Source organism: Oratosquilla oratoria, chromosome 8 (genome assembly GCF_046742065.1).
Source record: "Oratosquilla oratoria isolate Oo_2021 chromosome 8, ASM4674206v1, whole genome shotgun sequence".
Lineage (NCBI taxonomy): Eukaryota > Metazoa > Arthropoda > Malacostraca > Stomatopoda > Squillidae > Oratosquilla > Oratosquilla oratoria.
In genome coordinates this window covers 53,897,479-53,909,058 of record NC_134784.1, presented here as the reverse complement: position 1 = coordinate 53,909,058, position 11,580 = coordinate 53,897,479, and the positions used below count along the sequence as shown (strand labels likewise).

The window sequence follows — 11,580 nt, the reverse complement described above, 5'->3', positions numbered from 1 at the left end:
ATGAATTCTCCTCGATGTATTAGAATGTTAATTTTGACACTTAGAAGTAAAGTGGATATTTCTTATGATAGCTATGTTATACACACATCGTTACTTGGGGCACCCACACACACACACACACACACACACACACACAACAAACACACACACATATAATACCTATATAATATATATATATATATATATATATATATATTATATATATATATATATATGAATGACGTAAGTGGAGTAGGAAACACAGGAGTCTTAGTCTTGAGTTTATTCCTGACTAGTTTCGCAGGTATGCTTTTTCAAAGCTGTGGGCATTTTATACATGAGGTGTACCTCACTACCTCTCCGTGTCACCATAGTTGGCGACAAGTGTGTACATTACATATTCATTGTAGGAAATGTAACAATAATGATAATGCTTTGCAAGTGGTAAAGATGAAAACATTAATAAAGAGAATAATAATAGTAATTGTAACTAATAATAATAACAAAAATAGCTATAGCAATAATAATAATTATAATAATAATCATAATAATAGAATAATAATATTAGTAATAATAAAAATAATAATACTAATATTAATAATGATAATAATAATAATATTGAAAATAAATAATGATTAATAATATTAATAATATAACAAAATAATAATGATAAAAAGAAGAGAATAATAACAATAATGTGATAAAGATAATGATGAAAATATTAAGTGGTGAAGGAACAAAGTAGAAATAATGGAGGATACGTGATTTGGTAGCATGTGAAATAAAATATGGTAGCATTGGATATTATTATTATTACTGTTACAATTACTATTATTATTTTCTTTATTAATGTTATCTTTACCACATCCTAAGCATTATCATTATTATTACATTTGCTACAATGAATATGTAATGTTCACACTTGTCGCCAACTACACGGAGAGGTAGTGAGATCCACCCCATGTATAAAATGCCCACAGCTTGTTTGTACACCATTCCTTCGAAAAAGCATACCTGCGAAACTAGTCATGAATAAACTCAAGACTAAAGGCCCCTTTACACTGTCAATCATGATTGCACAGTCATCGAGATTGTGCAAGCAGTGTTTGGGCCACACACTATCAGTAAGATTGGAGTTTGTGGAGTTGGATGAACTCCCTCCAAAATTCCTGAGTGTCCTATGTGCTCGCCGTGGTTACAAAGGAAAGACTGAGTTGTTGGCGCAATCATCGCCACTAACTATCACTCATGATGGTGTAACTACTATGCTTGAGCTTACAAAATCAAACCGTGTTGGAAATTCCTCAATCATCTGCGCAAACACTCAATCACACCCACTCACACAGGATATGCTTGCGCAATCATGAATATTGTGCAATCATGACTGATAGTGTGTAGAGGCCTTAAGACTCCTGTGTTTCCTACCCCACTTACGTCAACCTGTCATAATGTCTCAACATATATATATATATATATATATATATATATATATATATATATATATATATATATATATATATATATATATATATATGAGTGGAAGGTGGCAAGGGGACGCAGGATAAGGAAGGAGTAATATATTCCTCTAACGTTTCTATGGATATTGTCCTCAGAGAGATTGCAGACAAACAGATTTTATGGGCAATATATACCACAATACTGGCTCATCTTGACGGCCGTTTTGGGAAAGGAGCCCTCTGATTGGCTGGTTGCTCGCTCCTTTCCCAGAGGACAGGCAAGATGAGACAGTACTTTAGTATATATTGTACATAAAATCTGTTTGCCTGCAGTCTCTCTGAGGAAGACATCCTTTCGAAACGTTAGAGGAATATATCACTCCTGCCTTATCCTGCGCCCCCTTGCCACCTTCCACTCATCTGTCTCTACTTTATACTGCCTGTATATATATATATATATATATATATATATATATATCCATGATATATAAACACGCACACACACACACACACACACATACACATAATATATATATATATATTATATATATGTGTATATATATATACATATTTCCTCGAATTTGAAATGCAATGAAAGTAAATTTCTAATATGCCTGGGTGCAAGGTACCTCCTTTTTTCGAGGGAACTTAAGTTGTTCTTTACCGTACCTTTAGTTATAGACAATATATGTACATTTGTCTCATCTGTACAGGGCGCAATGAAACGGGGGTAATGGCACGAAAAAAGGAGTAAACAGATAAGTAGTCGAGAAGATGGATTGATGGGATTTTTCTTTTTTCTTACAATGCGGGAAAAGTGTAGCAAACCGATATAGAAAACAAACTTGGATAAGACAGGCTGAGGTCCTTTTCTTAGTTTCATTTTCTTTTGTAAAGAAAAGAAACTCTCGCCAACATTCCCATTCATTTTGAGATCATGAGCAGAATAAAAGGTTATTGAGCCACACATGAGCAGTGCCGGTGTCGGAAAAGATCCAACTAAAGATAATGAAAAGACAATGATAAATAAAAAAATAATTTCGAGGTTCGAGAACATCCTTCGATCATAATTAAGAGCAGTGTCTGTGTCTATAAAGGTACCACTATAGATAATGATAAAACAATAATAATATTAAAAGCATAGTTTCGAGATTACAGAACGTTCCTCGATCTTCACGACCCCTTATGACCTCGAACATATCTCGCGAGGACGATCTCGCCCAAGAAGACAACGGCGCCGACGCAGAAGCCCAAGAAGAGGACGAAGAAGGGACCCTGGAAGTGCTCCAAGCTGAGGACCACCTGTAAGCTGTCGGTGCTCGAGTCCTCTGGTGCTTCGGCGACGTCTGCGTCGACGTCGGCTCGTGCTCGGCCCTGTTCCTCGAAGATGAGATCCTGAGGAAGAAACATGCCAGGATCTGAGTAGTCTGAGTTCCTTACCAAAGGGGTTGGTACCACGTGCACGAAGAGGATGGGAAATAGGCAAGAACTGGCTTAGCAACGGAGTGGTTAACAACTGGAATAGACGTTCTGATCATGTAGTGAGCGCTGAAACAACTGGTTGTTAGGAAAGGTCAGGTAACTTTATGGATAGATATAAAAGGTGGTAATGAACATGGAACATCCTAGTGTAGGCCTTATGGTCTCTCGCAGTCTTTTCCATTCTTATGGTCAGGAGTTTGTGGGACTTGAGGGGAGAATTAATTTGAAACACTTGACTTACTGAGACAGTACCACGGAGATGAATGAGAAAGCTTGGCGGAGGCCAGAAAGAAAGGGAAATGGTTAATTAAGGCAACTGTAGTTCCTTATCTAACAAGGTGGGTAGCCTACAAAAAAAGAAAAAAAGAAAAAAAAAAAAATAATAATAATAATAATAATAAATGAATAAATAAAATCGACTGGTGGCAGCCAGTAGGAAGTGGGAAATATCACCCGGTGTGAAAGGGAGTGGGTGGATTTTTTTTTTTTTTTTTTAACTTGTCTTGTACCCTTTACAAGTCCACTGTTTCTTCCTGGCTGGAAGATGTCCAAGGACTGTCGAGTGGTCAAGCAAGTGAACTCAATCTTGATCATTACCAGATTTTAGCTCAGACTATTAACAGAGCGTCTGTCCACTTCATTAGTCATTTGATATCGATCAAAATCCATCTGGACAGATCAACAACTGGCTCAAAGTTATATATAATTTCCTAATAAGAATTTAGTTAACTACTATCTTTATTAATCTACTTATTTATGGTACCGTTACTATATACTGAATACCATACGTGATTATGTGATGATTAAAAGGAGATAGATATAAAAATTAATGATGATAATCTAGATTTAACGAGAGCTGGGTGACCGGTGGTAGACCTAGGGCCCCCGATGACGTCACCGAGCCGACGCCGCCGAGCGGGGTGGATGGAATGTTTACATGGGCCATGGTATCGATTTTCTTGCAGTCGTCGGCGGAAAGAAATTATGGATCACAGCTATACGCTCTGATTTGTTGTTGCTATATCGTGATTATTCAGCTTTCACGTGATGGAAGAGCTTTCCATTCCCTGTCCTGAAGGAATTTGTCTTTTTACGTTTCCTATTGTCCGCTCGTGTCCAGCAACATGTCGATTTATTGTGTACGTACAAGATGCAACGTGAAATGTATGACTTGATACACAAATCTTTAGTGGACCTCCGATCCTGTTGGTTTAGTATCAAGTATGCTGATTTATGAGGTGTGAAATATAACAATGCATATATGGTTGGCGTTACCAAAGAGAAATATACATATAAATATACACACACAAGGGACATCAAACTCAAAAAATTCTTTGAAGAACTTGAAGCAAATTGATAATGTCAGCATTCTGAAGGACAAGTGAAGCAGATAATCGGTTAACTAATTGATTGCTAATTATTATATTAATGATAATAACATTTTGTCAGGAGCTACTCTGGCCTTATTTCTAGTGTCTATCACTTTTGATGTGTATCCTGTGCCGTTTCCTCTCAATGCCGTCTTCAGTCTGTGCGAATTCTTTGACGTACGGGCTGCAGTGCTTTCCGCTTCATCCTGATGTATTTGTATTATCATTTATTTCAAATCTTTGGGGCCATGTCGCAGATTACTTAGGTTTTACCTCGTCTTTCTCCATTAGAGCCAAAGTCATTAGTCGAAGTTCCCGTGTTCTTCGCTGCTTTGGCTCAAAATCGTCTTACATCGAGGTTCTGCAGTCTTAAGTCACTGCTTCAAGTGACACTTCATGATGTCATCCAGACAGCAAAAATCTCGAGAACTAATATGTAATTATGGGTTCTGGAACGTACATCACACTGGACGATGGCATCTGATTGGCTGTAATGATGAAGTCCTTGCCTTTGATTGGCTGTAATGAACGAGTCTTTGATTTGGTTGGGTATAATGATCGAGCCCTTGCGTTTGATTGGCTGTAATGATCAACTCCTTGCATTTGATTGGCTGTAATTATCGATTCCTTGAACTTGATTGGTTGTAATGGTCGAGTCCTTGCATTTGATTGTGTATAATGATCGAGCCTTTGCGTTTGATTGGCTGTAATGATCAACTCCTTGCATTTGATTGGCTGTAATGATTGATTCCTTGCACTTGATTGGTTGTAATGGTTGAGTCTTTGCATTTGATTGGTTGTAATGAGAGAGTCCTTGCATTTTCATTGGTTGCCACAACAGTATCCTTATACGTGTTTGATTGTTGTGTGAGGATGAGTGCATTTGATATCATATGTCATGGAAGGCTGTTCCCATGTGAATGGTCGATATGGAGAATTTGTACTTGATCATAAGGTTTGTCTGATACTATCACAAAATCATGTGATCAAAGCGTAATAATTGTCAGTGGTGATTACAATTTAGTTACTTTATTAGTTGTATTGCATTTTGTTTCTCATTTCGTTTACTCCCTCTCCCTACACTCCTCTCCACCTCCAACCTACCTGTAGCCACTTCTCCACCAGGCCAGCCTGCACTACTCTGGCGATCACAGAATCAAATCTGAAAAAGAAGAAACGAATTGAGGTCGCGTGTATCTGAATGAAGCGAAGATATGCGGATTTTCTTGTTCCTGAGGGGACGCGTAAATTCCCTTATTCGCGAAATGAAAGAGTGGTTGACATTGTCTGAGTAATGGAAGGCAATGGGGAGTTCCCGGTTTTTTTTTTCCCCAATATAAAGACGCAAATTTGTTTCATTATCCGCGTATGCCTTTTCATTCACGGAGTACGAGACGCGTAGTTTTCTTTATCCGCGAATGAGAAGCCGTTAGGGTTTCCTTATTCGCGACAATCGCGTTTTCTAATTCGAAAAGTAGAAATAAAATTATTTTCTTATTTATGATGTAAGTACAAACATAACAGATGTAAGAAAAATTCCCGTCACCATTTCTCCTCTCAACGTAGTAAGCTTATTTTCTCGCAAAACGTTAAACTCATTGATTAGAGTGGGTTTCTTTAGGCTGAATGAAATACACTAGAAAATTAAACAAATATGACCCATATTGTGGTGAAAGGTTGAGTCGGTATAGAGCAATGGTACCTAAAATAGGGGGTGCCCGTCCCCAGAAAGGCGTGATTCGCATAACTTTCATGGCAAAACTAATCAGATCTTCCTGGATGCACAATTTAGTAACACCACCACCTAAACCTCTTTTAACATGGTGCAAATGTATTCACCCCCCACGCTACTTTACACAGCCACCGTCACTACCACCAACAATTCCGATGTCTCCCTTCTCACCACTTAAACCCCTTCTAACATGGTGCAAAGGTCTTCACCACCACCCACATAGCCATCGTCAACACCACCCCTTCTTGTAAGGTCTGCATAGGTACTCCACTATCACCACCTAAACCCCTTCTAACATGGTGCAAAGGTCTTCACCACCACCCACATAGCCACTGTCAACACCACCTACGTCTCTCTTCTCGCAAGGTCTGCAAATGTTCTCCACTATCACCACCCTCGACCAGGTAGTACCTCTTCTTGTAGGGCGCGAAGCTCTGCATGGGCCACGCGATGCGTTCCAACAGGAGTTCGTATCCCGTGAAATGAACCATCGGTTGCCCCGAAGAGTCCGTGAACTGGACAGCCACCTTCAGGCGGGTCGTGATGCGGTTATCCCACGTGGCTGAAGCTCCCTTAGCGACGTCCTTCAAGATCTCGTCCAAGGAGGAGCGCCACTCTACCCCCTCCCGAAGGGCAACGAGTACCGGGTCCTGGGTCTGCTCCAGAAGGGCGGCCTGGACGCCACCGAAATATACCTGAAGAAGGAAGGAAATGTTTCTTGGCAGAGGAACTGTGTAGTCATATCCTCGCCTGAATGAAATATGTAAGAGGAGTAATAATATCGAAGAGGTTAAATATCGTGTTATGTGCAGCTAATAATTATTTTTTTCCAGGTCCTTTTCATAGGGGTACTGTAGCGTTCGGGAACAAAGTGACAGCCCATAGGGTTGCATCCTCAGTAAGGCTGAGGGCTATGGTGATTTTTGCTTTCGCTGAGGAAACTGCGCCTTCAGGCTTCCGTCTTACAAGCAACTACATCAGCGGGAAGTATGATTGTCCTCTTCAATCTACAAGACAATTTCCATTTGGGCAGTAATGACAAAGGCCATTCAGATATGAACTGAAGTTTTATCACATTACTAAATACCAGGAAAATGAATAGCTTATATCTAAGACCCTGTTCACACTAGCGGTTGGAACAACACTGAAACCTCGGCGGTACCGCACAGTCAATGAAAGACCGCACTGATGCGTGTGAACGCCTCCACTGACTTACATGGTAATTGTACCGCGTCGGTCGAAACCGCTGGTGTGAAAAGGATCTTACAGTTCTTCCTTCGCCATCAGAGTCCACTATTTCCGATGACCTTGAAGAACCAACACCTCTGACTTACTTTCCCCCAGGGGACGTTGGACTTGACGAGCTCCTGTAGGTTCTCGATGGGCTTAAGGAACCCTGGGGCAATGAGGAAGGACGTCAGGGAGGAGGAGTACATGATCCCCACGATCATCGTGAAGAGGAGCCACAGGCCCGTGAAGGAGCGGCTCGGGTCTTCCTTCGGGTCACGCTTGTTCCCGCGCTGATTGTCCGGGAGGAGGCGTCGCCGAAGTAGGGGCAATGTAGTTCGGGAAAAGGTGATTTATGGGATCAAATGAAAATAACAATGATTATAATAATAATAGTAGTAATAACAATTATCACATTTTATAATAATAATAATAATAATAACAATAATATTGATAATTGATAATAATAATAATAATGATATATAAATGAAATAATAAAATAAAAAATAAATTTAATATGTGGAGAGTAGTTAATTAGGGGGAGAATGGTGGATGTTTGATGGGGCAGAGCTTCCAACAGTGATGAGAAAATTGTCATTTGAATAACAAACGATTGGCCGGCTGTCCGGGCACAAAGGGTTAAGGTGATGGCTTCGGCTGCAACCAAACAATGCTTACTTAAATAGATAAATAATTATAAATAAATGCTAAACGAATAAAGTCTATATGGCATCCTAATGAACTCTAACGGTCTCTAGTTCGGCCCAACTGCTTCTAGAGAAGGAAGTGGGGGAGGGGAGCGCTGGGGCGAACAGCCCCCTGCCCTTTCATTTGCCATTTACCGCTCTTCCCATCAAATTTGAGTTTGCCATTAGCTGTACCAACCAACCTCGCCCCCTCCTCTTAAGCGGACACCTCTATGCTGAATAAAATCAGTTGGTGTTAGCCAGAATAAAATCCTTAATGGGAATATTGTGTGTGTGTGTGTGTGTGTGTACAGGTATATTGCGCGCCTCTTTTCCGTAGGGGGGGTAGGTGCTATAGTACTGACTTCATTTTACTATGCAATCCATACCCAAGTAATCAGTACTAGTAGTGGTAATGGTGGCAATAATAATAATAATAATAATAATAATAATAATAATAATATTAATGATAATAATAATAATAATAACAATAATATTATCAATGATAATAATGATTATAGTACATACATACATATACCAAAAGGCGTTTTCCCCCTTCCAAGGGAGGTAGCCAAAAAGGGAAAGGCATAAAAACACTCCCACCCATTTCATCCCTAAATACACTCCACACCCCTCCCACCCTCCCTCTCATCTGAGCACCTCCTGGATGACGGGTCACCCCTGCACCCTGCCCACCGCCCTGGGTCAGAAGCAAAGCAGCACATCCACAGCAAGGCCGCTTCATTTAATCGGCGACCCCCCCCTCTCCATCCCCCCTTCCATATAAGGAGAGGACGGGGAGAAATCCCTTCGGGCTGCGTCAAAATTTACTCACACATACTACCCCACCCCCCACCCCCCCACCCATTCCTCCTCATGCAATCACATCATCATCCATAAACAACAATACTCAAATCACCTCTGTCTTCCTTGCTCAAACTTCATTCCTTCCTCAACAGAAATTCCACTCATCCCCAAAGCACACTTCACCCCATCCATCCCCTCATCCTAGGACGTCCCCTCATGTTCACTCCTCCACATCTGCCTTCCATACCTCTTTTATAGTCTTTCTTCACTCATTCTTTCCATGTGTCCAAACCATCCTAATATTCTTTCATCAACCCTATCTCCCAAATCCTTTTTCACCCCTGTTCTCCTCCTCACCTCCTCATTTCTCACTCTATCCAGCCTAGTAACCCCCACCATACTTCTCAGACACCTCATCTCAAACACATTCAAACTCCTTCTCTCTTCTTCTCTTATGTGGAACAATGATTATAGTAATAACAACAATCATAATAATAACGATATAATACGAACAGAAAAAATTGTGATAATAATAGTAATCACTAGAGGTTTTTGCATGAGAACTTTTAACCAGGGGATGAAATGTCCAAAACTAGACTAAATGATGAAGCTCTGAGGGCTACATTCATACATGATCCTCTCCTGAGTGAAATCGTCTGGCGTTAAGCGAACGTGTCGACATGACGCAAGCTGAATTTTTTAAATCGATAAATTAACACTGCTACATGGATAGTTTTGAATACATTCATATGGTAACGGTTTTAAAATATTTAAATGTAACAAAGATTTCATTAAGTGATGTCAATATTTAGTAAAGAATGGAATAAACAAGGAGGTAAACACAGGGAACGCATTGTGACGAAAATTAGTCAGTAAAAATTGATCGGGCACGTGTGTTTGGGGCGTGGAGAGTTAACGGTTCCAAAATTAGACAGGTAGAGAGAGAAAACACAGGGGAGGATGAAAGCGATGGTGGTGAGTTTACAATTATAGACACGTGGAAAGAATAGAGGGAGAATGGTAGACACTGTATGAGTGACGGAGGTAGGCAAGGGTAAGACGTCATGCTTAAAGCTGGATAGACGACTATTCACGAATGGTATAACGGAATATAAATATATGCAAAAGCAATTATTCAAGAAAGACCGGGGATGTGTAGGGAAAAGAAAGTAGATTTTTTTTTTGCAAGGGGCCAAAAGCATAAGCAGAAATAAAAAAAATTAAATGATACATTCTTATGTTACATCTATTAATTTTCAGCAGATACTTCTGGGCATTAATGGTGGTTGTGATAATTACACCAATGTTAATCGTAACGGAAATAACTGTAAAAGGATAGCAATCATTAAAATTACGAACAGCGTTGACAATCGTATGTGATCAGTAAACATGAAAGTACAAATTAATTTTTATAAGAGTAGGCCTAATGATGACAAATGATTACAGGAAGAATAAAATAGAAAGTAAAAAAATAAAATTGCCAAATATAAAAATACATATAACTATTTGAGCACCTAAAATAAAATGCATGTAACTCCAACACATATTTCTAAACAAGATATATGACAATCGATGATGGAGTGATTATTTTCACAGTTCATGAAATAAAACAAAACAAAACACGCAAAAAAAAAATAAGAACGTCGTTGTTTCATTTTACCTGAAAGACAGGTTGCAGAGTAAAGAAGAAGGTATTGTACAGACTGTGGAAATACTTCTCTCTCCAGCTTCCCCGGCAGGCCCTGGCGATGATGGTGAGGAAGGGAGCCGACAAGACCACGCTGATGCCCACCGCCACCCAAACGTCGCCTTGGAATGGCCTGTAAACACAGGGAGTCGGGAGGGCGGGAAACGGAGCGTAGGGTTGAGAGTCGACTTTGTGCCCACCGCAGGGAGTGGGAGGAAAGGCGCGAAACAGGGAGTAGGGTATTGGTGTGAAAGGTTACTTTGGAATGCGTGTGAGTGCGCGCGCGCGTGTTCATGTGATTTACAATTCTCTTGGATCAGGTGTTGGACTCGCGATTGACAGTTACTGCATGAGAGCTCATATATGGTCCGATCTATGAGCAATGATGTGACTTTATACTCACAACTTGCCCTCCAGAGGTGGAGTGCCGATTAGCAGTACTGAGGTATTTTTCAGGTTTGGGCGGGTGCCGAATTTAGATTGCTGAGTTAGCGGTCGAGCGCGGTACCACTACACCATTGTGTGTGTGTGTGTGTGTGTGTGTGTGTGTGTGTGTGTGCGTGTGTGCCTCATATTTTCATAGATTGGATATCCGCTGCCCCACAATAGCCGGCAGCGGTCCTTTGTCTTATTGGCATTGTATGAAAGTGGGTCTGTTTCTTATGTCCCCGGCTAGTAGGACAAAGAGGCGGGGGAGTAGTTGCCGATTGCCATTCTCCTTGTGGAGATTCAATTGCGAAATAAGTCAATGGAGGCGTTCACACAACCGCGCAGTTTTTCATTGATTATGCAGTACCGCTGCGGTTTCCGCGCGGTTCAAACAGCTAGTGTGAACGGGGCCTTTAGAGAGTTGGCAGAGATCTCGGATCCTGTCCGGAGATCGAGTGCCAGCCCCACATGGTCGCACTTGGAGGTGGGAGTGAGGGTGCTGATGGGTTTTGAAGCTATGTGAGAGGGAGCTGATTCTCTTTGACATCCAGCTCACAGGCCCCCAGATGCACAGATGCAAATAGGGACACGTGTATGTGTGTGTGTGTGTGATTCACTGTGGTTCACCATGGTCTTGGATCACGTGTTGGACTCGTGATCGACAACTATTTCCTTCCCGGAAGAGAGCTCAGAGTTCATATATGACCGACCTACGGGTAATGCT

The 11,580-nt window shown here is 40.8% G+C and overlaps 1 protein-coding gene across 1 annotated transcript in view; it reads right to left on the bottom strand.

Annotated features, from left to right (window-relative positions):
* Positions 1 to 1,997: 1,997 nt before the first annotated feature.
* LOC143027480 (glutamate receptor ionotropic, delta-1-like) overlaps positions 1,998 to 11,580 on the bottom strand; it is a 20,904-nt gene continuing 11,321 nt past the window's right edge. Inside the window, exons 6-10 of the mRNA XM_076188767.1 lie at positions 10,401 to 10,560; positions 7,355 to 7,540; positions 6,432 to 6,715; positions 5,393 to 5,450; positions 1,998 to 2,831 (exon numbers count right to left, since the gene is read on the bottom strand). Of these exons, the coding sequence (XP_076044882.1) occupies positions 2,610 to 2,831; positions 5,393 to 5,450; positions 6,432 to 6,715; positions 7,355 to 7,540; positions 10,401 to 10,560 (910 nt within the window). The 3' untranslated portion in view covers positions 1,998 to 2,609. The remainder of the gene's footprint in view (positions 2,832 to 5,392; positions 5,451 to 6,431; positions 6,716 to 7,354; positions 7,541 to 10,400; positions 10,561 to 11,580) is intronic.